At 44.5% G+C, this 27,085-nt stretch overlaps 1 protein-coding gene across 2 annotated transcripts; it reads left to right on the top strand.

Moving 5' to 3' along the window:
• Window positions 1–9,906: 9,906 nt before the first annotated feature.
• On the top strand, window positions 9,907–26,640 carry WFDC1 (WAP four-disulfide core domain 1). 2 transcript variants are annotated; one of them, XM_028740144.2, is made up of 6 exons: window positions 9,909–10,443; window positions 21,051–21,246; window positions 22,233–22,316; window positions 23,867–24,007; window positions 24,690–24,731; window positions 25,931–26,640. In XM_028740144.2, the coding sequence occupies exons 1-6, from the start codon at window positions 10,318–10,320 to the stop codon at window positions 25,987–25,989; spliced, it is 648 nt and encodes a 215-aa protein (XP_028595977.1). In that variant the 5' UTR covers window positions 9,909–10,317; the 3' UTR covers window positions 25,990–26,640. The 2 variants fall into 2 exon arrangements, with proteins under 2 accessions (XP_028595978.1, XP_028595977.1); XM_028740145.2 differs by lacking the exon at window positions 22,233–22,316 and having other exon boundaries at window positions 9,907–10,443.
• The last annotated feature ends 445 nt before the right edge of the window (window positions 26,641–27,085 follow it).

Here is a 27,085-nt window from a genome sequence, read left to right as displayed (position 1 = left end):
TGAGAGGGGCTTGCATGGAGGAGAGGACTGTTGATGGTTACTAGCCATCATGGCTAGGCTCTACCTCCATAGTCAGAGGCAGGGATGATTTTTAATGCCTCTGAATGCCAGTTGCTGGGAACCACAGGAGAGAACTGCCACCCTTGGGTCCTGCTTGCAAACTTCTCATAGGTATCTGGTTGGCCACTGCAAGAACAGCACTCTTGGCTAGATGAGTCTTTGGCTGGATCACGCAAAATCTCCGTATGTTCTTATTGGCATAGATATCGAAAATCTAGCAAGCAGGTTTGTTATCACTCTTCTTTTTTTAAAAAAAACCACAACAACAACCAACATATATCAAGCTGAGTTGAAAACCTCAATTATGATAGGAAATTTTGCAATGATACGGTTCAGACATTTACTGACCTCCTGGCCCCTGAGCTGCTGTAAGGTCCTGTCTGAGATGTTTGCTTGTTGATTGATGCATTTCCACACAAAAGCTGAGGTTACAGGGAGGGCAATGGAAAGAGAGGCCTCCACACACAACCTTCTACTCCATCCCTTGCACTAAAAACAGATGGCATTTGGTTGCAGCTTTCTAGCTGCGGCCTCCTCTCTAATTCGTCACCTTGATGTGCCAAAGCATTTCCCTGACTGCCCTTCCCTCTCTTCCTTTAAATTCCTCCTTGAGTCCCACTTTTATCTTAGAGAAGTCTTTCCTGGCCCCATCTTCCATTCCTCTCCTTTCCAGGTTCTCCAAACACAGTGTAAATCTACACTCCAATCTACACTCCAAACATCTGTGCAAATCTACTCCAGAAGCCATATTACGATAAATGGGAGTGTGAGCTAAGTGTGTACGAGATTGCAGTCTAACTTGCTCTCATCTTCAACTTTCTACTGCTAATATTCCCTCAGTTTTGGACTCAGCTGCTTTGTATTTGCTAGTGACTGTTAAACATTAAATGCTGCATTAGCCTATAGAAGCATTAACATAAACCCATTTCCTACTTTCCAGAAAGGAAATAATATCCCTTTGTCCACAGTTTTAAATGTGGAAGCGGGGGTTGGGTGGCAGCTATTGGTTTGGTTTGTTCTGTTATTTTTATTACATATTTTGTGCTTTTTATCTCGTATTTTTATGCTGTGAACCATCCTAAGATCTTTGGATGAAGGTATACAAAATAAAAAAATAAATGTACTTCTAAGCATGGAGATCAAGTGATGGAGGTCTGCTGCACCTGTTGTACTTCTGGCTGCCAGGCATACTGGAGCTCTGCTGCACAGGAGCGAAAGAGATGTTTGTTCAGTCTGCATGCTAAAGTGAACCAGTCTTATTTGCCAGTCCTGGGTTTATACATTAATTGAAATGCACCTCTCAGTGGATTGCACACACCTCCAAACTCTGCAATATAGTTTCAGGGTGTTGTGTTTCTTATGTATTGAAAAGCATTTCCGGTATTTGAAAATGCCAAGTATTTGAGGCAAATAATGCATGAAAAATGAAAACAAAATGGATACAATTTAAATGTGCATTTTTCATGTTTGTTTTTTTAAAATAGGAACAGAACAGTCCTGTGATTGAGCACATGAGAAACTGACATGGAAATGGGCTGATCCGCCAATTACTGCTGCTGGGAGGTAGGGGGTTGGAGTGGAAAATCTACCACCACCCAATTACATACGTAAAATAAAAACATAATACTTGCTGTCATTAACAGCATTGCTGGAATGTCCTTGGCTTTTTAATTATTCTAAAGGCAAGCAGTTCTGCACATTTGCTCCCTCCTCTGTTTTCCAACCACAACCATGAAAGGTTTGCTTCCTAAATTATGCATACTGTGGGTGCAGTCAGGAGCGATTAAGGGCACTGGGCAATCTCCCCCACCCCCTTCCTGTCTTTTTTTTTTTTTAAAGGAGGGGGAAGCTTTCCTGGGGAATCAATGCTTGCTAATCTTTAGAAAATTACTCTAACAAGCTCCAGGCCTGAACAGCTGGAGTCTAGCTCACTGGCCTCTGAAAGCACGCACAGGCCATTAGTAGAACAGGACTTTAATGAACCAAAAAATCTGTCCCAAGCCATGGCTTTCAGGCTTCTGCATCTGACATTCTGATTAAATGTCAAGCAGCCAAAGAGGAAAAGATAAGCAATGCTCTGGGCTCAGGCAAGAGGCAGTGCAGCAGACTTCAGAAATCAACAGGTGCCAGACTATCTCTAACCCCAACCCAACAGTCAACAAGGGAGGCATGGGGGACACCAGAATTTCTTTCTGGGATAGAGACCCTCCAGGCTGTGGGTTGTATGCAGGGGTCCATGGGACATTTCCACCTACCCTCACACGAGTGGTTTCTTGCACATTAGATATAGATATAGATATAGATATAGATATAGATATAGATATAGATATAGATATAGATATAGATATTATATTATACCTTTTCTCCAAGGAGCGCAAGGTGGCGTATGTGATTCTCCCCCACCTTTTCCCTCACAACAACCCTGTGAGGTAGGTTAAGCAATGATTCTTTGACATCAACTTCGTTGGACTGGTCATGTTGTGCGGATGCCTGATTATCATCTTCCCAAGCAGCTACTCTATTCCAAACTTAAAAATGGAAAGTGTAATGCTGATTGTCAACAAAAGAGGTTTGAGGACTCTCTCACGGCAAATATAAAAGAAATGTAGTAGAAACACCTGGGAAACACTGGCCTATGAGCGCTCCAGTTGGAGAACAGCCTTTACCAAAACAAGCTCAAATTCAGGACGAAAGGGAGAAATGTCCTAAGAAGAAGGCACACTTGGCAAACCCTCACCGTGATCAACTCCCACTCGGAAACCTATGTCCCCACTGTGGAAGGACATGTGGATTCAGAAGTGGCCTCCACAGTCACTTACGGACTCACGGTTAAAAGCATGTTCATGGAAGACAATCTTACTCGGCTATGAGTGATTGCCAAAGAAGAAGATGTGCTTCTCCCCCACCTTTTTCCTCACAACAACCCTGTGAGGTACCGTAAGTTAGGCTGAGAGAGGGTGACTGGCCCAAGGTTATCAAGAGAGTTTCATGACTGAGTGGGGACTAGAAGCCCAGACTCTCAAGTTTTAGTTCAACACTCTAACTCCTACGCCACTTGGGCTTTCTCTAACCCACTATATCACACTACCAAAGAGGACACACTTTGCTGAGGTGCATGTGTAGATGCAAATTTAGAAATATTTGCTCTAACTGAAATAGAAGTACAGTATATATCTCCATTGTGGGGGAGGGTGATGACCAGCTGAGCTATTTTCCAGTTCAGTCTGCTTCTCAGCTGCTAGCTCTTTCTTTCTTTGTTTAACAAAATTTATACACCACTTTATTACATTCAAGACGCTAAGCAAGTTTTACAAAAGTATAAAATAAAACATTACAATTCTTGACTGAAAAAACCCCAGTTAAAAACATGTAAAAGATAAAACACACATAACTTCTACATATCTGGAGAGGTGTGCCTAAACAAAAATGTTTCAAGCAGGTGCTGAAAAGAGTGCAGGAAAGGCACCTGGCTGGAATCAAAAGGCAAAGGTGCTGCCACACTAAAAGATGGATTTCTTACAAGCATGGAATGGCTATTATGTGGTAACTGCAAAAGTGCTAGTTCCTCAGATCAAAGCAGTTGAGTGGGCATATATGGAATAAGGTGATCCTGCAAGTAAACTGGACCCAAACTGCTTATATACCAACAGTAACACTTTGGAATTGACCTGGTAGCAAATGGCTGGGTGACCAGTGCAGATCTCTGAGCAGAGTTCTTACATGTAGACAGCGTCTCACTCCTGTCAGCAGCATTCTGCACTAACTGCAGTTTCCAGGTCAGGTGCAAGGGAAGCCCCACACAGAGTGCATTGCAGTAATCCAGCCTTGAAGTTAGTGAGTCAACCTGGAGAGAGAGAGAGAGGAGAGAGAGATTTTGCTTTAAAGCCATATCTGAAAGAATTTGTGTTCCTTGGCTTGCACAATTTCCATATGGAGTCTTTTCTCAGAGGGCTTTCAGGAATCCTGCCCTCTCAAGCTGTGGTCACTTCACAGTCTTTATACTTGGCAGTAGATGGAAAAGAAAGAAACAAAGCATGCACACAATCTTGGGTTTGATTTTGGGGTGGTGGTGATACAAAGTTTAGTTGTCTAATCTCTCAAAGAAGTTCTGGCAGAAGGTAAGGCCTCCCCCTGTCACTCTGGCAGCCAGCTCAGCTGCCCTAGAGTGAGAATTATGTTTTCATGTTTGGAAGCAATTCCACAGCCATAGCAGCAATGCCAGTTTTCACACACACACACACACACACACACACACACACACACACACACACACCATGCATACATACACCAAAGAAAAAAGAGGGGGAGGAGGTATTTGAAGAATTTGCAAAAGATACGTCTACTGGCCATAAGCCATGACAGCTAAAACAATACGCCTTGTAAAAAAAAGCAAAGTTGCCAAGTGATCTGCAGAGAAATGGTCTGGCCTCCTCCTGTGCTTTTGACAAGTGGTTTGATCTGTCAATATCTGCAAATGATGCTTTTTGCAGCACAAACGTCACTTGCATCCTTCACTAACATCTGGACATTCAGCCGATGTTAAAGGCTCAGCTACAGAGGGTAGCTGAAATGTTGACAACCTTACCTCAAACCAGGGGCAAAACTAGGCTTTATTTCCCCCGGGTCAGAGACCCAGTTTGGCATCCACCCATGTACATTTCTGTACACACACACACAGGCTGGGAGCCTCAGTGGTGGCCCTCTGGAGGCTTCACCCAAGGCAAAAAAAACACAACCTGGATAGTCCAGCCCCATCCCATAGCTACGGCTCTGCTCAAAGGATGGATGCGATGCCAGAAGTAAAAGGTGTATTGTATTCAGGAGTCTTGGCAACCCATCCTCATTTGATTCCCCTGTTAGTCTATAAGAAAGTTGTCTCAGGCCTGTGTTGGGAGTCCTGCTAGGAAACTGTATAAAGCCTTGCAGATAAAAACCTTCCATAGTTTAACAATGTGCTGTTTGAATATGTGCTGTCTTTTATCTGCCCTGACTCTTCCAACATTCAGCTTCTTTGGATGTCCACATGCTCTAATGGTGTGAGAGAGGAGAAAAACTTTTCCCTATCCACTTTCTCCATGCCATGCCTAATTTTATAAGTGTCTGCCATGTCTCTTCTTGCTCAACCAGAAGGCATGAGGCAGGCCACATTTGACAGGAGATATTGAACTTGATGGAACTCTTGATCTGAGCCAGCAGTGCCCTTGTATTGTTTTGAGGAACCTGCTTGTCTCCAGAATGAGCAGAAGGCTCTGCCCAGCACAGACAGTGTTTCATCTGGAGCTCTTGGAAATTCCCATCTGCCAGTTTTATGACTTTCCAGACCTGGTCTCCAGCAGTAGCCTGACTATAACCAACACTATAAATCAACTAAATACACACAGGGAACTCATTCTTTCAGCAGAAACCATTCTTAAGATAGAGAGTAAATTCAGTTACTGCTTAGAAAATCCCAGAGGCCCAGATCTTCTCTTCCTGACAGTTCAAAACATACCTCAGCAGCTGCAGTGTGTCAAATGTTCGGCTGTGCACTGCATTGAGCTTTAATGTTCATGCATGCAAATTAACATGTATGCACAGGGCCGGATTTTTGGTGGACTACAACTCTCATCATCTAGCAAGATGGCTAGCAGGACCAGTGATCAGGGATGATGGGAGTTGTAGTCCAGCAACATCTGGGGACCCAAGGTTGAGAAAGGCTGCCTGGGCCTGGGGGGGCAGGGAGCTGTGCCTGTTAAATGGCCATGAAACCAATGTTAGTTTATAGAGTTTATATGCAGAAGAAGAAATTAACTTCAGTTAAATGGCGCCTTGCTTAGAGCAAGCATCTAGCTGAAAGGCATTCAGACTCAGACTGACTTTGTATAAAATAAGAAAGCTTCTATTTATTAAAGTACATTATTGAAAGGAAAGAGTTCTATCCTAATTAATTATCTAACTGGACAAACAAAAATGCCATGCTTGCCTCTTTGTTTTCAAAAGAGAGATCCACAGAAATGTGTGTGAGAGGGAGTAGGAAGCTGAAACAGGATGCAGCCTAAGATGTATCAGTCTAAACATCAAAGAGATAAGAAGGAAATCAGCATAGGTACAGGGATAGTCTGGGAAACTGGCTATCTGTCTTACACGATCTGTCTTAACCCATGCAAAACTCTCAGTTGGACTCTGTGGTGTAGATATGCTCTTACTGTCTGAATCTGTCTCCCTTATTCTCAAATAAATTCTGGGTGATTATATTACCCATGCATGGAATAAACAGAAAAATTCCAAAGTTAATTCTAAATTTAGATAAGTTGAAATGTTTGCCTGTAAACATCTTTAAAAGGAAAGGAATCAGGCATGTGTTGGTGACAAATGCTTAAAAACATGTGCATTGATAAAGCTTGGCTGAGTGCTCCGTAGTGGATGAAATTCACATGGCGTGAGACTAGAGGAATGAATGGCTAAATGGAGAGGCTGGAGTTTGCGTTCCTATTGTGGGTTTTTATAAATGAGGATATGGGGTGCTTCCAGGCCATCACTATGTTGCTGATTTGGAGCTGTTGTGGAACAAACTCTCAAAAGATCATAGAACCTCCCTGCGGATGCATAAAGAGTAGCCAACATTATACAATGTCTCTGCACATGGTTCAGGGGAGATGCTCAAAAGACAAGTCATCTGCAACAACCCTCAATCACATGTTGGCATTTTCAAGTTGCACAATTCCCAGAGTGGTTTAACAATCAGTCCCTCTTCCTAGGGGCCTTGGGAACTGTAGTTCTTTGAGTGGAATATGGGTCTCCTAATGGTTCTCAGCACCCTTAACAAACTACCCTTCCCAGAATTCTTTGAGGCAAGCCATGATTGTTTAAAGTGGCATGTTATGGCTTTGAATGTGCCTACTGTGTCAAGAACTTGGTGCAGAGCACACCCATGAGAAAATGCCTGTTTGCAGGGACACTTAGGAAGAACGCCAACAGAACTAACTAAATATGCAACAATACTAAGATTATTCAGTTTTACTGTGTTTATCTTGGTTATTTTTATTGGTTATATTTTATTGGTACTGCCATTCATTCATTGGTTTATTTCTATGCTGCTTTGTCCAAAGGCTCCCAAGGCAGTAGACAGAATAACACAATATTATCACAAGAAAATTACAGCAGATACAAATGCAAGAGTACAATAAATCAATAAAAAATGTAAAATAACAAAACAACAACAACCCAGAAGCACCATCTACCACACTTAATACATACATTGCTCACAAGTGGGGTGTGTTCATCCGAGTGCTGTGTGCTTGCTTGTTTGTTACTACTACATTTTCTGTTGAAATATATTTGTTAGTCACCCTGGGCTCCCTTTTGTGAGGAAAGGTGGGGTATAAATTTGTGGAAACAAATAAGCAAATAAAAAAAATTATGGTGGTAATTACGTGGAATGTTTGAAAATTTCTTCCTGAAGACTCCTTAAGCTTTTTTGCTAAGATAGAAATATCAGCGAAACAACAATGTTGGGGGAAAAAATTAGAATGCCTTCAGAGATGCATTGGCCAGCCTTGGCAGGAGTGGAACGTGGCGGTGAGGACATTTTCATAATGCTTTGAGGAAATGCAGGGCAGGAGGGAAGATGAGAAGATGGATGAGGGAGCTAACTCCAAGGCAGGCTTTGCTCCCATTGAGCAATTCCATGGTCGGACATGACCTCTGGACCCTTGGATGCCCTCAGAGCAAAACCCTCAACAGGCGTCATTGACAGAACGCTTTTGTCTTCCATTCTGGGTGATCGACTGCAGTGACGTTCCCATTCCTGACAAGACCAGGCTTCTTGTGTGACTTGCTACTGTTGGGTCAGTGGTGTACTGTACTGTACCACCAATGCCATATTCCACATAGGTTATTTGAGGTATGCGGTTTTTAATGTTTCAGCACAGATGTTTCAGAACATTGGGCTGTATACCTTAGTGGTATCCTTGTTCCATTGGTGAATACCAATAGAATAGGGTTGCTCAAGAGAATGCATAAGCAAGTTGCTGGTAACTTTGCTGCACAATAAATTGCACAATCTCTTACCCAATGAGCTTCCACGTATTATATGGAAGCTACATATTATATGTATTATGCATGTTAGGTACATATTACAGTGGTACCTCGGGTTACTAACACTTCAGGTTACAAACACTTCAGGTTACAGACTCCGCTAACCCAGAAATAGTACCTCGGGTTAAGAACTTTACCTCAGGATGAGATGAGGATGCGGCGGCAGCAGAAGGCCCCATTAGCTAAAGTGGTTTCTCAGGTTAAGAACAGTTTCAGGTTAAGAACGGACCTCCGGAACGAATTAAGTACGTAACCAGAGGTACCACTGTATATGTAGCAGCAGGACAAAGAGCCAGAAATCCTTGTTACTCTTATCTATCTTTCTGTAGTTTTCCTCCCCCCCCCCTCTCTCTTTCTCTCCTTTTCTTGTTTTTCCTTTCTTTCTGACTTTGTTCATCCAGCAATACAGTAAGACGGATGAGTTCTGGCTCACCCCACTAAAAGATGAGCATCACAGTAGAAGCTAACTACCAAAGGCCTGGGTGGATACAAATGTCTTAGCCTGATTCCTAAAAACTGACAATGATGGCACCAGGTGCGTTTCACTGGGGAGGGTATTCCACAAACGTGAAGCCAACATTGAAAAAGCCTGTTCTCATATGTCGACCTTCTGCATCTCCCTTAGCTGAGGCACACAGAGAAGGGACTCTGATGAAGACCGCAGGGTCTGGGTTACTTCATATGGAGAGAAGTGGTCCTTGAGGTGGCTCCCCTGAGGCTTTGAATAATTGAATAAGCCCAAAGCAGCCATTCCACAAGGAGTCTTTTTACTGCTTGACATCTGTCCTTGCTCCCTTCCTGGCAACCCAAAGGGAAAACAAGCTCATTGGCTGGCTGTAGTCTGGTGTTCTTGGGGTTTTTTTTTGGGGGGGGGGGCTGGCTTTAAATCCTTCCTTCTACTTTTGAGACAGCTTCCTCTTTTCAGCAGAATAATGCATTGCCTTATTCAACATCTTTGTGCTAATTTAACCCACTAGGCACTTTCTGGGTTTATTGGAATACCTCCTTAATAAGACACATATGGCTTAATTCGTTCACTGCACGGCTGCATAAGTAGAGACAGGCAAGGGCTCTAAACTTTTCAGTCTGGTCCTACTACACATTTACTGAGGAGTATCACTGACTTTTCGCCAAGAGTGGTGGTGGTGGGGTAACTCCGTGTCTGGGCTGTGCCATTGCAGACCACATGTGATGGGGTTGAGACGGAGGAGAACTTGGAGTCAGATCACATTTGAAGGTGAACCTAGCTAATCTGCATTTTCTGAAACAATGCATGGACCAAAATGCAGCCACCCTTTGAAATTTGGACTTCTCTGTGTTGTTGCAATGCGGTTCTCCCCCCCCCCCCCCCAGCCAAGTGATGTGTTCAAAAATGCATGTACAAGGGTAAAAATGCATATACGTCTGTGAAAAACAACATCCAAAAATGCATGATCCTAGAGGAAATTGCTTTGCAAAACAAGTATATTCAAAGAAATTGTGTGCTAATATGTGCATATTAGGAGAAAAATGCAGAAAAATGCTTATGGGTTTTATTGAGGACTTTAAAAAAAGATCCATTAGAAAACAGATGCAGAGAACCAAACACAAGATTGGAAAAATGAGAAACTGATCGAAAGAGAAATTAACAACACTAGTCATGGTGAGGAGCCTTGCCATGGGAAGACTTGAGAGATTTTGCTTGCGCTTGCCCTGCCTATTCCTTGGAGAGCTTTAAAAAACAAAAAACAAATTCGGCTAACCCCCCCCTCCTTACAGCAGCTGTCATCTGATCCTCTCGTTCTCTCTGGCTTTGAATGGGCCTCTCTCTCTCTCTCTAGGAGTGCCAGATGTTGAAACAAAGGTCTAAAAATAATCTTTCCATCTTTCCAGGGAGGTGGGGGGCACAGCCGTTGGAGCAGCTGCGAGATCGGACAACCTGATCAAACTTGGAGCACGAAACTTCTCCGACAACGTTCTCAGTCGCACCCAGAGCTCCTACAGCCGTCTTTTAGGACTCATAGCTGTGTGTGCTTGCATGCAAGGGGCTGGCTGAGCTGGACTTTTGCCTGACCAAAACCAACCTCCCCTTTCTGCTCTAAAGAAATCTGAAGCCAGCCTCGTCCTTGCTGAATTTGGAGTCGGGGAGTTGTTAATTGTTCTCGGTGTAAGGAGAAGAGACGGGTCTGTGCGTGTGTCGGAATGGGGTGCAGACAGCATTTCTTGGTGGTCGCTTTGTGCTTGACGCTTCTCCTATCCCCGCATTGCTGCTGTGGAAAAAAGCGCTGGAGAAGAGCCTCACACCTGAAGCTGGCAGAGAAATATGATGTAAGTAGATTTGGCTTGGAAGGTGGAGGGCAGGGAAACCAGAGGTGCGGGGAGGGGGCATAGTCTAGTGGTAGAATATGCAGAAGGGCCCATGTTTAATCCTTGGCTTTTCCGCCTGAAACCCTTGAGAGCCACTGCCAGCCTGTGTAAACAGTACTGAGCTAGATGGATTTAGTGGGCTGACTTAGTGCAAGGCAGCTTCCTGTGTCCTGAAGAAGTGTGCTGCATTTGGGGATGGATAATGCATTGGGTCTTCCTTAAAGGAAAAACCAGAGGTGCACAAGCAAAAGAAATGGGGTATCCTTAGAGGTTACCCAGTAGATCAATGGATTTGGGTCTACTCTATGAGTATCATTTGCCAGGAAATCACTTTTTTCCCCTTTTAAAAATCTTGTAAACCACCCCCGTTTCAGTTTCTGCAGCTCTCCTCTCTGCAAATAAGTGAATAAAGGGGAGAAATAATCTATAACACAGGGCTAAATAACCAAGAACCAGAAGTTTGATTGGGAGTATGCAGACAGGGAGTAAACTCACACCCTAAAGGTCCCTATTCAATTCTAAGGGACACATAAGACATAATTGGTCCCTTAGAATTATTATTTATAACCTGCCTTTCATAAAGAGGATCTCAGCACACGGTAGAAGATACAGATTCTTGTGCTCATGTTCTGCTTGTGAGTTTTCCACAGGCATCTGGTTGGCCACTGTGAGAACAGGATGCTGGACTAAAGGGGCCACTGGCTTGATCCAGCAGGACTCTTGTGTTCTTACATAAAAATAGCCACAAATCATTTTTAAAGTCTAAGATGGCAACCTTACCCTTTTTACCTGGGACTAAACCCCACTGAATTCAATGGGATCTAGATACAGAGCAGCTGATTTTACTTTCAATAACATTTAAAAACAGTGATAATTAAGAGGGACAAATGTTTATAATTTTACTAAAAAGCCAGGAAATTATATGAGCAGAGCAGATTCAGTGCAGCCACATAACTGAAAATAAAGTGTGAGGTCAGATGTTGTCTTGAAGTGGAATACTGTGCACATTTCTTTAAATTTATTAGGGGTTTGCCTTCTCTGATGATTTCTTGTTTGTTTAATTGGGAATGCTTACTTGAAGCATTGATTCTTTTGTGCCTGCGTGTGTGATCAATTGTTTTCAAATTATTGAATTCTCTGAGTTGTCTGCATTCCTAGTATTTCTCCTCTATGAATCTGTGCTTTTGATGTGACACTAATACGGATGTCTTGATCATTACATTAACTGAATCAGTATTTATGTATGCTAGGCTGTTCTGACTGCCAGTTAGATGCTGGACTAGATGGGCCTTTAGATGGACCCCAGAAGGGCTCTTCTTACTTTTGGTCTTGTCTTCTGGTGTATATATATTATTCTTATTTTAAAATTGGAGAGAGGGCTCCTGCAGTGACTCTTTTATTTCCTTTGTTTCTAACCCACCTTTCCTCCAAGGAGCTCAAGGTGGAATCCATGGTTCTTCCCCTGCTTGCCATTTCATCCACAAACAAGCCTGCAAGGCAGGTTAGAGTGCCGGACTGTGATTGGCCCAAGGCCAGCTAGTTTCATGGCCCAGTGGGGATTTGAACCCTGGTCTCCCAGCTTCTGATCTGACACTATAACTTGCCATCTTCTCTCTTCTCTTGCATTCTGGAGATCTCCCTGGATTGGGGTGTGTGTGTGTGTGTGTGCGCGCGCGCATGTGTGTTTAGAAAGCTTGCTGTTACTTGCCTCTCCTCTTCCAAAGATGCCTTCATGGTATTTGCACTTTGGGCAAGCTGCCAATCATGCGATATGCTGAGCTGGCAAGGTTCAGGATTTCCCTCCCTTGCTGCCCACCCTCCTACATGTTGAAGGACCACTGTCTTTGAATATGCCCCAAGAAGAAATGTAGACAGGTCTTTTCCAGAGGGTGGGCTCGTCGCTGGGACTTGGTTTCAGTGCAGGACATAAGCAGGCCCCATAGTGTGAAAACTGCAGGGTGGGACATGATGGTTGATTTATATGCCCCCTTTTGACCCAAAGGTCTCCAGAGCAGCACATTAATGCAAAAACAGATACAAAAATAATAATAATGCAATGACAGTGCAAGCCTAACTGAATCTACTTGGAAGTAAATCCTATTGAATTCCATGGGGTTTGCTCCAGGAAAGTGCGGCTAGACTTGTAACCTAAAGTCAATTATCAGACACACATAACAATACATCAGCTCCAAGCATGACATGCACACACCACATCCGATTCCCAGAAGTGGGAGGACAGAGGACTCATAGCCACATCCATCCGGATCCACGGCTGCGCCCTTTCTGTCATTGCTTACATCAAAGCAGCAAGAGCACTGGAGGTTTCTATGCCTGCAACAGAGAGGCTTGAGAAGATGGGCTTAACCTTAGGGAGCATTCATACATCTAGCTCATAATTCTGGCCCTGACTAGCCAGGTTTTGATATTGCAGAGAGAGGCAGGATAATGACCACAGAGTTGAAGGAAAGTGGCTGGGTAGAGAGAGCCAATCCTAGGTTAGGCCCCATCTGCACCATTCCCCCCCCCCCAAATCACGCCACTTTCACCTGTCATGGCTTCCCACAAAGAATCTTGGGAGCCATTGTTTGTTAAGGGCGCTGAGAGCTATTAGGAGAACCCAATCCCCCCCCCCCACAAAGTTGCAATTTTTAGAGTTCCCTGGGACGAGGGAGTGGTTGCTAAACCACTCTGGGGGCTGAGGGGAATAGGGATGCTTGGGTCCTGGTTGTGGGTTTCTCTCAGGCACCCAGTTAGCCACTATGAGAACTGAACACTGTATTAGATGGGCCACTGGCCTGATCCAATAGGCTCTTGTGTTTTTATGTACATGTCTAAATGGCTGGTAAAGAACAGGTGTGTTGCCATAGAGACAACTGGGTGGTGATGCTTTCTTAGGAGATGGGTAGCCCTCCAGCCTCCACCCTCTGAGCTGGCTGGAAACTAGCTTTTAGTCTGGCTGGAGCTGAAAGCTAGAAAGAGATGCAAAGGTTTGCTGTGTGTGCTTAATCCAAAACTATGGCTTTGGGGATCCCAAACTTAATGGGGAAGAATGATATGATGGAGTGTTACTGCTGCTCTTCCATCTTGTGCTCAGGTTCTCTCTCTCTCTCTCTCTCTCTGTGTGTGTGTGTGTGTGTGTGTGTGTATTAAAGACACCAGAGACTTCATTGGCCTTCAGTCTAAGGAAACCGAGCCCTTAGGGCAGTGATGGCCAAACTTCTTGGCCCTCCAGCTGTTTTGGGACTACAACGCCCATCATCCCTAGCTAACAGGACCAGTGGTCAGGGATGATGGGCATTGTAGTCCCAAAACAGCTGGAGGGCCAAGTTTGGCCATCACTGCCTTAGGGTCTCTTGGCGCTAACAGATTGGGGTGTGTGCAGTGATATATACTGACAGGAGCAGTGCTTTTTTTCCTAAAAAAATGTTTAGGGGTACTCTCATTTTCATAGAATCATAGAATCATAGAGTTGGAAGAGACCACAAGGGCCATCGAGTCCAACCCCCTGCCAAGCAGGAAACACCATCAGAGCACTCCTGACATATGGTTGTCAAGCCTCTGCTTAAAGACCTCCAAAGACGGAGACTCCACCACACTCCTTGGCAGCAAATTCCACTGTCAAACAGCTCTTACTGTCAGGAAGTTCTTCCTAATGTTTAGGTGGAATCTTCTTTCTTGTAGTTTGGATCCATTGCTCCGTGTCCGCTTCTCAAGAAAATCAAGAAAATCACCATTTTATACATAGTTCAAATTGGGGAAAATAAATACAGTAAATGGACAAAAGTACAAAGATTCACAAAATGTTTAGGGGTATGTGTACCCTTGCACACCCCCCCCCCGAAAAAAAGCAGCACTGGACAGGAGCCAAGCGGTATTGGGTGGGATTGAGCTTCTTCAGAGAGGAAATCTACTGTAGGTCAGGTGGAAGTCAAAAGGGCCTCAAGTATTGTTTGAGGTTGAAAAGGAGAGGCGTTTTAATCACAGTTTCCTTGAAAGCTCATTTCCTATTATTGTTAGCAGGAACTCTCTAGGATTACTAAGAACGGAAAGTGATCAAAAGGCAGCAGAGAGAGCTCTCCTTGGAAAAGGAAGGCGTTAAAAGGGGTGATTTCAGCGGGACTTAGGTCAGGGAATTGATTACTTTTAAAGTCCACTCATAAATTAGATTGGAAGGGAAGGGAGTTGTTATTAGTAGACAGGTTCTGCACAATTTTGCTTCTATGTGGTCCATTAGGTCAAGAACAGAAACACTCAGGTCTGAAACACACTTATTCAGAAATAGGTGGGAGAATCTGTCAGTTTCCATTTCGCAGGTCCCCTCGCCCACACCCACCCTGCAAAAAAAATAAATCAAAAACATCTGCATTTCACTTATCTGAATTTCCCTATCAGTTTGTGATTTATTTATTTTTAAAAGGTCCTCTCAAAAATTCACCAGCATTTTAGTGGTCAGTCCTCCTAGCAGACATGCTTCTGTATGCAATTTTGTCTAATATGCATGCATTTTGGAAAGTGCTTTTCTCTAAAATCAATTTCTGTAAGTTGTTTTCATTATTATATGGATTTTTATGCACACTTTTCTCTACTATGTGCATTTTTGCACATGACTCGGCTGGAAAACTGCACTGCAAATTCAGAAATGTGCAAATAAAGGCTGGCTGTCTTTCAGTTTGCATATTGTTTTGGGAGCTGTGAATTAAGTGGGTTCATGCTGAAATGCAAGTCAACAGGTCCCAATGGGTTCAATACGCTATTACTAAGAATACGGTCGGGTAGCTTTTTAAAATTAATAATCCAACAAGAATGATGTAGAGAGTTGCCATGAATTTAGATACATGCAGATAACATGGATCTGAAAGCATTGCACGAACCATCATCTGTTCTACAGATGTATTGATGGGTCCTTTTTTTTTAGTTCCCCCGCCCTGCCTGAAACTTTGAGTTCACAGCTAGAATGTGGCTGGCCACTTCTTCAAATGAATTTCATTGGAACTCGACATCACACTATTATGATCATTCTGTTGAAATGATTTCAAAAAATTGTGCATGTAAGGGGCTGTGAACATGTTAGCATGTTTTATAAATGCATATACCTTTCCACCCCATCATATCCTCCCCAAAACGCCCACATTACACACACACATACACACACACATTTCATTTGGAGAAGAAAGAGTCAGAAAGCCCAACTTCAACTCGATATACGATATACGATATCTTTATTGTCATTGTCCCATACAGAACAATGAAATTGATAATCTACATAAAACATTCAAAACCCCCTAAAAACTCTGAAACCCCATTTTAAAATACAATATACTATATGCAATATCCTCAAAACTCAACCATGGGTTCACCTAGAGCAGGGGTCTGCAACCCGCGGCTCCGGAGCCGCATGTGGCTCTTTTACACCTTTGCCGCGGCTCTGGGGCGGATATTAGCGAGGGGAGGAGGTGCATTGTGCACCCCGACACTCCCCACTGTGGCGGGCGCTGTACTGGCTGTGACGTCGCATGGGAGTGGTGCGTGCGTTACGATCCTGTATATATAGCATTAAGGTAAGAAACAATATATGCAGTGTTATATTCGTTTTAAATGTCACAATGGTTTTGCGGCTCCCAGGTTTTTTTTCTTCGGAAACGGGTCCAAGTGGCTCTTTTTGTCTTAAAGGTTGCAGACCCCTGACCTAGAGGCCTCTTTCCTAAAACATGAATTCTGTCTGCATGGATGAACACATGGGAGTTTCTGGTGCTACCTGGAGCAAAGCATTACTGATCCATGTGTTAACCATAATGAAGCAAGGCAATTTGTCAAACAGTGACCCCCTAGTGGCAGAATGCAGCAATAACCTTCTTATGCTAGGAGAAACCGTACAGAGTGACACCTACTGGCAGAACATGGTATTAGCCCTCCTATGATAAAGTCAGAGGTGGAAATGAGGGTGCTTACCTCCAGTTTTATTGATGATAAGGAATGGAAGAAACCTAGCTGGTACCAGAAGAACAGGCAGATTGAAGGTATTCAATACAAAGGAGCAATCCTGGGAGAAACCGAGAAAGGATTAAAATTGCAACAGAATATTCCGGAGACTGCAGGGACTTACAATAAGCTAGAAGTGAACAGACAGGCATCTTCTAGAGGTGTTGTTTGCATACTGGAACAATGGGGCTTTGTCTCATAAACATAATGGCAATCAGATATCGTTTGTCAACATCATTTATATCATGTACTATGATAAAAATAGAGCTTGGTGTGTCTGTGGATTTTGTGTGTGTGTGTGTAGCTGCATAATCTCAGCCCAGAGGGATGACACAGTGGAACAGGAACAATGTTAACAGTATGGTAATACATGACAATTAGGCACGGTGCCCAAACCCTCCAGGATATGTTCTTTCCAGCTTACCTGTCATCCAGGTGCTACTGAACTGGAAAAGACCCCAGATGTTCTTAGATTAAAAGGATCGGAGAGCAAAGGCGGGTGTAAGTAAAGGTAAAGGTACCCCTGCCCGTACGGGCCAGTCTTGACAGACTCTAGGGTTGTGCGCCCATCTCACTTAAGAGGCCGAGGGCCAGCGCTGTCCGGAGACACTTCCAGGTCATGTGGCCAGCGTGACAAAGCTGCATCTGGCGAGCCAGTGCAGCACACGGAAACGCCGTTTACCTTCCCGCCAGTAAGCGGTCCCTATTTATCTACTTGCACCCGGGGATGCTTTCGAACTGCTAGATTGGCAGGCGCTGGGACCGAGCAACAGGAGCGCACCCCGCCGCGGGGATTCGAACCGCCGACCTTTCAATCGGCAAGCCCTAGGCGCTGAGGCTTTTACCCACAGCACCACCCGCGTCCCTAAAAGGCGGGTGTACCAGGAGGCAAAAATGAAATACCTGCCTCGGGGGTGTGGGGCAAGGAGCTGGTTGCCGTAAAGGTGGGAGATGGAGAGGATAGACATAAGAGACCCAGTCTAGATCATTTGCACGGACACACACAATCACACACACACACACACACACACACACACACACACACACACCCCTTCCCACATAAAAGTGTTGCCTCCCCTCCCCCCAACCATTATTTGTCCATTAATAGGGTAAGAAATTGCATCAGAAAACTATTAAAGGGAAGACAACATTGCAAAGGGCCACAGGTGAGTGGAAAGTCATCTTTCTTGCATGCAGAAGGTCTTAGGTTTAATCCCCAGCATTTCCATGTTTGGCTGCGAGAGACCCCTGTTGAAACCCTGGAAAACTGTCAATGTGGAAAATACTGAGCTAAATGGGCAGGTGTTCTGGCTCTGTATAAGGCAGCTTCCTACATTCCTGTTTCATTGAAACGCTAATTGGTGGGGCTCTGGGGTTTTGTTGCTCTTAAGGTAGCCAAAGTGTGTTTGTGAGTATGCTTTTCCCCTAGCAGTCTGCACTCTGCGCTCTTCCTCGACACATCCAAACAAACAAACAAACAAACAAACAAGCCATGCCATTCTTAAACAAGGGCAGCCCAGATTTTTTAAGGCTCAGTAGGGAGTGACCCCTGGTTCCTTCTGATCAATGAGAGCCACAGTCAGGTATGTCAGGTATCTCAAATATCTCAGGTATGCTTTTTGTATTTGACTAGAACTGGTTGGGGGCAGATCGTGACTGCTGGGCATATGAGACATGGTGGGGGCAGGAGGGGATCAAGGCCTGTCACCACAAAGAAGAGACAATTAACTTCATTTATGATATAAACTTGAATGAACTTCTTCTAGGCTCAGCATCTGACTCTACTGTCTGCTTTCAGAATCTACACCACACCAATACTTTTATCCAAAGGGAGATTTTTTAAAGCATGAGGGGGGGGGGTTGCAAAGAGTTTGTGCCCCCTTGCAAAAAGTTTATTAGGACTATTAAATGGTCTTCTTTTTAAACAAATGCACTTCATTTCCACGAGATGTGGGAATGACTGTTAACTTTGATGACTTAAATAGCACTAGAGTCGACACATTCCTGGATGATTAGTCTATGAATGGCTATGAGCCATGATTGTTACAGAGGCAAAAGATCTAGAAATGTCTTGGCAAATTTTCAAATGAAAGGGTGCCTTCCATAACCACAACCTAAAGAGACTCAAAAAATTCAGGCAGCTGTGCTATTTCTGTCTTTATATCCCACAAAGAAGGACCCATCGTAGCATAAAATCCAGATTATTACAATGAGTTTACAGTCCCAGATCAGGGGAATGGACTACCTCAGAAGGTAGTGCGCTCTCCTTCATTGGAGGTTTTTAAACAGGTTTGATTGTCATCTGTCAGGGATTCCTTAGTTGTGATTCCTGCATTACAGGGGTTGGGCTGGATGACTCTGGGTATCCCTTCCAACTCTGCAATTCTATGAGGGGTGAGAAAGCTTTTCTGGCCGCATTTCTTGCCTTTGTTTTTTTTTTTTTTAATGAAAAGGCTGTTTCGCTGGTTGCTGGTTGCTCTGCGGTGCCTTCAGGTGTCACATTTTAATACCGGATTATGAAAGCCGTTCCTTAACACCTCCTTAACATTAAAAACCATGGGTGTAGGTTCGCCCCAAGGCTGCATGTGCCCTTTCCATTAGGGCAGGCTTTCTCAACCTCGGGTCCCCAGGTGTTGTTGGACTACAACTCCCATCATCCCTAACCTGGCTAGCTAGGGATGATTGGAGTTGTAGTCCAACAACTTCTGGAGAAGTTGGGAAAGGCTGTGATACACGAGGGAAGCAGCACCCTATAGGAATGAACTCTTTGCTCATCAGCTGATAGGTGGGGGCTTCAAATCTGCTGGCTGCACAGGTCTGCTTTGCCAGCCTGTTCCCCGCACAGAATGCACAGACAAAGCAGATCTTACCAGGATTCAACCTCCTCCTGTGACATCAGCTGAATGGCCTTTATGGAGCAATCTGGACTCCCTGGTGAGCCAAGATTGGCCCTGGGGCTGTATTTCACCTCCTCTGGAGTAGATAATCACGGCATAAAAATAAATACACCTTGGAAAACACTTTGAGGTATAACAAAATCTTCAACCGGCTGACGTGCAACTTTAGCTTTCAAATAGAGGTGCAAACAATCTTTCACTCTTTCACTAGAAACAAAATGCATCCCACACCACCCACACGGAGATTTAAAAGGGTGTACCAAGGTGTGACAAAGGAAGAAGGAAGTGTCAGTTTAAAATGTAGCAAAGTGTAATGGGAGGGTTACGAAAAGTTTTTGAAAGCGCAATACATGTTAATGGATGGTCCCTAAATTAAGGGCTCTTCATAGCTGTTATCGCTGCCAGTTAGCGCCATCTGCTGGACCATCTGAGTAATGCAGACAACCCTCAAAATCTTAATGGCTGAAGTTAAGGCTGCATAGTTTATTGAAAAAAATATATATTTACACTTCTAATTAAAATGGTTAACAACATCTCAGTTACATTCAGTTGGTAGGTTTGGAAGTAGTTGCAGGGGAGAAACATGAAAAATCCTGAACTGGGAAGTTTCTACCTTGGATGATTATCTTCAAAAATTAGGAATCCCCCCCCCTCTGTTTTACAGTCCTCTGTTTGAAGGAGTCCTCTATTTTAAGGGTTGTTTGGTCCAAGTCTGGTTGAAAGATAAAACTCGCTAAGAAGAGAGAACAGGAGCCATACAGCTCACCTGGACAGAGTCGTCCCTACTTTGGAGAGATATATTATATTTCTGTTTAAATTATAGTCATTATTTTTAAATTTATATGTATACCTATACATTAACTAGGGCATGCAGTGCAAATCTGTGTCCTCTTTTATCTTTCTTTCTTGGCAATACCTAAGGAGCCACCCTACCCCCTCCTCCAAAAGTTTCCCCCTTTTAAAGTAAAAAGTAAAAAATAAAAAATAAAGCATGGTGTTTGAACATGAATTATGAGACTCATTGTGGCTTCCCTGGACTTTCTAGAACTGAAATTATATTGGAACCAAAAACATATATCAGAATTCCACGATTAATGTGCAACATAAAATACTGATATATTTTGTTCTAAGGCCACCTCCAGACCGCATGTATTTTGCAGGAGGGATTCAAGAATATACTAGGAAAATTGAGTTTGTGAATGAATGTGTTCTGTCATCCAAACACAAGAAATCCACTTAAACAAAAATCAACAATGGGCTCTTGAAGGTGGGAAAGTGATGGGAAAATGCATTGGAAAATGTGGAATGAAAAAATGATGAACAGGAAGCTGTATTACCACCCCCACAAGCAAATCAGGATGAGTGCGCAATAGATGATGTCCCCATAATAGTGCCCATCGGGACTGGCAAGTTGGAAAGGAGGAAGATCAACAGTAGGTGGCGCCAGAGCCAATGCTAGCCAAACCCAATGAGAGGCAGAGCCAACTGATTCTAGTTTTGAGACTAGGGAGGAGGAAGTTAGCAGGCAGCGCCAACCCCTTGGACTGCTTGTAAGTATGAAATCAGACAGGTGAGGAGTGGCTGGGGGCAGAATGAGGCTGGTGGGGCAGTGCCCTATTTCCCCCAAGTACTCCCCGCAAACAAATCAGAATAAATGCTCAATAAAGACTGGATATGTTCTACCTCTTTTAGGACTACGAGTACCCCCTTCATTCCCATGGAACGCCTTACCAGAAGAACGACCGCTGCCCCCCTCCACCGCAGACGCTGCCTGACCGAGCGTGCGAGGTGCCCAGCTGTCGCTCGGACTCCGAGTGCGAGAGACACAAGCGCTGCTGCTACAATGGGTGCATCTATGCTTGCCTGGAGTCGGTGCCCCCACCTCCAGGTATGCCAGCCCATAATATGTCGTGCTGGACCAGATGAGGGGTGAGAGAGAGAAAGGGTGTTATTGATCTCTAGCATAAAATATTTGATCAGAGGAATACATGGAAGTCTGCCTTTGGCAGATCAAAATGGTAAGTGCTGCTTCCAGCTTCAGCTGCATGGTATCAGATGTTGAGTGTTAAGGCTGAATTCCCACAGCAGTTTATTCTGTTTTCCCAGGGTTTCCCTACCTGTTACCCTACCCTGGACCCAGTGTGGTGCTAATGATGCCAAGGTTGCAGGTTTGATCTCTGTAAGAAGCAGCTGCATATTCCTGCATTGCAGAGGGTTGGACTAGATGATTGTCAGGGTCCCTTCCAACTTTGTGATTCTATGATCTATGAGATTTCAAATGACATAAAAGTCACTTCTGGAAATCTAGCAGAACACAGTGGAAGCTTATCGCTCAGTTCTGTGTTAATTACTTCCAGAAAATATCCATTTGGAAGCCCATTAACCCAGAAAACCATGGGAGTGAAGGCCTTTCCTGTTTTTTTCATGGGGGGATAATGGGGAAACAGAAGCACACATGTGCTGAAAGGGTGTGGGAGAACACACGTTGTCCAACGGTGTGTGTCAACGTTGTTCGTCGCCATGTGAATGACATTTAGCATGACCTGCAGGTATATTGATCAAAAAGCCACTGTTCCCCAATGCTACAGGTACTGCCATGTGAAAGCAACGTTAGAAACCAGAACAGAAGCACTAGCATTATAATCAGGAAAACTAGTGCAATGTTCTGCATGTCTGAATGCAGCCAAGGAGGAAAATACCACCACCATCCCCCTGCTCATGAACTTCCCTGGAGTATCCATCTGCCCACTGTCAATTGACAGATTACTGAGTGGCATCAACCAATGATCCATCATAGCAAAGCAACCCTTGAGTTCTTCTATTCACTTTTCAGTGTTCTCATTCTCCATAACAATGTCTGGTTTCTTGGAACAGTTTTGGATTGGTTGGTTCAGCCCAAGCCACGCTGGCTGGGTGGAAATGGCTGGCTTCTCGACGGACCGGAAGAAGTTTTACAAGGTCAGAAAAATGTGTGCATCATTTGGAAGGTGTCAGAATATTGATAATGCTCTACAAATATGTTTCCCAATTTGGTTATAGCATTGTAGGATGGGTGAGGATTCTGGTAAAATGGTCAGACCAGTCTCATCCTTAAGTTCAGGACTCTAGCTAGGCCTGCAAAGTATTTCTTTGTATGTCTAAACAGTACAAATACTACTAGCTAGAGCAGGCATCCCCAAACTTGGCCCTCCAGCTGTTTTGGAACTACAGTTCCCATCATCCCTGACCACTGCTCCTGTTAGCTAGGGATGATGGGAGTTGTAGTCCCAAAACAGCTGGAGAGCTGAGTTTAGGGATGCCTGTGCTAGAAATACTTCCAGGAGACAGGGCTTCTCCCCTCACCTGTCTGGAGGTGATGGAATAAACAAGTGTAAGACAACAGACCTGAGCTGGTCTTGACTGGAGCTAGGAAGACACAGAGGTCTGGCTTGCTCTCTGTGCTGAAAGCTGTGGCTTTGGGCACAGACACACACCCCGCAAGAAACCTAATAGAGAAGCAAAATCTGTTAGAGTTTTAATACTATGAACTCTTCCATCTTATGCCCAGCTTGTGCATATGTGTAAACAAATAAATATATACCATCATCTCTAGTGACCTTCATTCCAAGGAAACCCAAACTGACCAATTTGCTGGAACCCCTGAAATCTCCACTTGGAGAGTGGAGTGTGTGTAACACTAGGAAGTTTCCTCCCATCCAGACCAGTAATGTCTACTTTGACTGGCAGCGGCTTTCCAGAGTCTCAGGCAAAGACTCTGTCTGCTCTCTGGTCCTTTGAAGTGGAGACACTCTGACACTGCATGAGGCTTCTCTGCTATGGCTCCCCAGAGGAAGGCAGCAAAAGCTAACTTAACCTGGTCTCTTTTCTAGCAAGATTCTCTCTCTGTGTCTCTCTCCCTCTCTGATGTTACCAGTTGATCATGAAAAAATGAATTGGCATGCTCTTGTGCTTTTAAGCACACTTCAGTATGCAGAAATCAACTCACAAAACTTTTCACAGCACAGAGAGACACGTGATCCCCTGCTAATGCCCACACACCAAGCAGCTGTTAAAAAGCAGAAGAGGCTGGGGGAGGATGAAAGCTGGCAACCTTGTACTCTTGGGCCAAGGCTTTGGACTTCCTTTGGAAAAGCTACTTTAATTCACACAGCCTAATAGAGATGAACAATCAGGGTTATCTAATGACAGGGAAAAATGCCCCCCCTCCCCACAAAGCCAACTGATTTGCAACTGTCCCTGGCAGAGATCTGAGTCCAAGGCTCGAGGGAGGAACATTAAAAGACATAGTGGGCCACTAACTGAGCAGAGAGGTTTTGTGGGCACATAACTGCATCCATGTCATGTTCTTGTCACCTTTGGGCTGAGAAGGCAACCAGCAAACCAAGCCAGCAGGGAGGATCCTTGAGCATGGCTTGGTCAACTCAGCAGCCTCAACACGCTAAGCCAGATGGACCTTTGTCCTGGCCTGGTGGGGACCTTCTCATGTTCTCCTATGACTCTTTCCGCAGCCGAAGCATGCAGCACCACAGAAGATGGAGACGAGCCTCTGCACTGCCCAACAGGATATGAATGCCACATCATTAATCCTGGCAACGCCGCTGAGGGCATTCCCAACAGGGGCCAGTGTATCAAGCTTCGTGGGAACTCTGGTAGGTCTACACCTTCTGGGGATCACATGCCCTTGACCTTCTGAGGGTCAAGAGGTGGAACAACAACAAACGTGACTCTTGTGTACAGCAGGGTACATTTCTGCCACACACAAATCAGAGGTTTCTATGCACGCACCTCTCCGTTTTGGTAAGCAGGATTGAAGACACATTCCAGCAAAAGTGCTTGAGAAGAGCACAAATGGGGGTGGCCTGGGGGCCACATGGCCTGAGGTTCCCCACCTCTGATCCATACACATAATGTGCGAGTCAATGCTGATCTGTTCTGATTCTTCTGTACTTCTGGCTTCCAGACACTAGGTGTGACTGTAAGTGTTCTGCAGATTATTGAGAAGGAAAAGCCAACATGGTGCCCTTCAGATTTTTTGGGACTGCAGCTTCCATCATTCCCAGCCAGCATGACCAATATTCAGGGATATTGGGAGTTGTGGTCCACAACTTCTGGAGTCCACTGCATTGGCTACACACTGGTATAGAGGAAACTGGGTAAGCTTCCTATAATGTCCAGAGTTCAGATTTGTTACTGCCTCATTTCTAAAGGGCTGTGCAACATAACGGTTTCAGCAAAGTCAGGCAAACATCCAGCCAGCATGTTGTGGTCAATGCAAGATAGTCACTCCAATTTTACTATCTGGAGCTCATTTTCATTTGTTTTTCTCCCCAGATGGGTGGAATCTGAGGCCTAAATATTACAAGGAATATTTTGGTAAGACTCCACTATTGCACACACACACACACACACACACATAAACCAAGAGCAGAATGAGATAACCCAGACATATTAACAATCATCCAATGGCCCACTTGAACCACTGTGAATTCCTTCCTAGGATTCCAAGCCAGTTGCTGGAAACTACAAGCAGGGAGAGGGCTGCTGCTTTTGGGGTTCCCAAAGACTGGGCCCTATGAGAACAGGTTGTTGGACTAGGTTGGCCTTTGGCCTGATCCAGCAGGCTCTTCTTCACACATTGCATGGTTAAACTATGGAACTCATTCCAGGGGAGGCAGCGATGGCCACTAACTTGGACGGCTTTAAATGAGGATTAGAAAAAACTATGCAGGAGAGGGCTATCATTGGCTATTAGTCATGGTAGCTATGCTCTGCCTTCACAGAGGGAGGCAGCAATGCTTCTGAATACCAGTTGCTGGAAACCACAGGCAAAGAGTGCTCAAAGAGAGTCTCTTGTGCTCAAATCCTGCTTGCAGGTTTCCCACAGGCATTTGGATAGCCACTGTGAGAACAGGATGCTGGACTAGATGGGACATTGGCCTGATCCAACAGGGCTCTACATATGTAAATAACTGCTATTCTCTTCCTATCCCACTGTCCTGCCCACGAAGCAGGTCTTCACCTTGTAATTCTATAACCCCATTACACTGTCAGGAGTTCAGCCTACACTCAAGTAGGACTTTGGCAGAGACACATGCCCGTCTGGCATCTTCCCTCCCTCCTGGTCGATCGTTCGGGAGCCTCATAAGCTTTCTTCTGCCCGAACATCACAGCGACTGATGCCAACCGACACTGGCACACTTAGGGATCTGCAGTTTGCGCATCATGCGTGTGACAGATCTCAGCAACTCAGTATGTTGGCTAATCTACTTTATTTACATATAAACACACATGGAGCACTGCAACATGGCTCCCTCTCTCTCTAGCATCAGACAGCAAAGAGAAAAAGGACAAAGGACAATAGTCCCACTTCACGGAACACAGTAACACAAACATCCTGTCTCCGTCACTTCCCACTCTGTGGAGTCAAAATATATCAAGTCATGTGAAAGACAAAAATCCCATGACTGCAATCATAGATCAGGAATTCTAACATACACCATGATATTCTTGAATGGATTCACATTCTTAAATGTTCACGTTTAACATCTATTCTGCCCATTGTTGTTTTACAGGAGGCAGTTCCAATAACGTGGTGGGCTACGTCAAACAACAGCAGAAACACCTTGGTTAACTCCGGCAAAGCCTTCAGGGGGATTCTCCCAATAAATGGGGACACGGCGTGAAAATGCGCGATGATGCCTCTGCTTTCTGCTGCAGCTCTCAGGTCTTCCCCACAATCTAAGATCCAGAACAAAACAACATGGCACCTTCGAGATGTTGTTGCACTAAAGCTCCCATCAAACCCCAGGTAGCCTGCTCAGCGGCCAAGGACCATGGGAGTCATATCCCAACATCTTATTGAGGGCACTGCATTAGATACCCCTGTCCTGAATTCCTGGTGGTGCCCTAACATTGTTAGACTCCAACTCCCATCAGCCCTGGCCAGCATGGCCAATAGTCAAGGAGGATGGCAGCTGTAGTCCAAGTACATCTGGAGGGTCCATCACTTTGGCTACTGCTGGCCCCGACCAGAGATAAGACTCAGATAGGAAACCATGTCTTGTAGAGAAATGCAGAATAAACACAGACCTGAACTTCTAGTTTCCTGGATCACACTTTCACCTGTCACTTTGCACTGCATTCTTAAAAGCTACTGTATTCTTCTCTGTGTTTTCTGAGCTTGACCTTTCGCTATCATTCATATTTCGATAATAGAGTTTCTGATTGGCAGTAACGTCTTCTCATCTGTACACACAAAATAAATGCATCTTGTCCAGGGGAACTGCCCTGTCTATTTATTTCTTTTGGTGTATTTCAAATGGAGCGGCCCTATATGATATAGGTGAACAGATTTCCATCCCCCTGCCCTTGCCCAGATACCAACTACTTTCGAAATACAGCTAATCTGCACATGCCAAGTGTATTATCACCATTCCTTCTATTTCCAGTGTCCAGGCTGTGATGGCAATATAGGAACAGGTGGTATGGTGTTATGCACTAGGACTATGAGACCAAATTCTGCTCACAGGGTGATTGTGGTCCAGTCGTTGTCTCTCAGCTGAACAGGGTTGTGAGGAAAGGATGGGGAGAGGGAGGACTTGACCTCCTTGGGGAAAAAGGTAGGGCAATAAATGTTAAAATAAATGCAAATAAAATCAGCAGCATTTGCACAGAAGAAAGAAGTTATCAGCAAGCTTGTGGAGATTCCAGATTTATGTAAACATACA

This window comes from Podarcis muralis, chromosome 7, assembly GCF_964188315.1.
Source record: "Podarcis muralis chromosome 7, rPodMur119.hap1.1, whole genome shotgun sequence".
Lineage (NCBI taxonomy): Eukaryota > Metazoa > Chordata > Lepidosauria > Squamata > Lacertidae > Podarcis > Podarcis muralis.
The sequence above is the reverse complement of the archived record's forward strand: the minus strand, read 5'-3'. Positions and strand labels throughout refer to the sequence as shown.

What these genes read in the sequence shown, in the direction of transcription:
- WFDC1 (XM_028740144.2), top strand. Translation starts at nt 10,318, where the DNA reads ATGGGGTGCAGACAGCATTTCTTGGTGGTCGCTTTGTGCTTGACGCTT. An exon ending in AGCTGGCAGAGAAATATGAT is followed by an intron (nt 10,444 to 21,050) that starts GTAAGTAGATTT and finishes TACCTCTTTTAG; the next exon opens with GACTACGAGTACCCCCTTCA. An exon ending in CAAGCTTCGTGGGAACTCTG is followed by an intron (nt 24,008 to 24,689) that starts GTAGGTCTACAC and finishes TTTTCTCCCCAG; the next exon opens with ATGGGTGGAATCTGAGGCCT.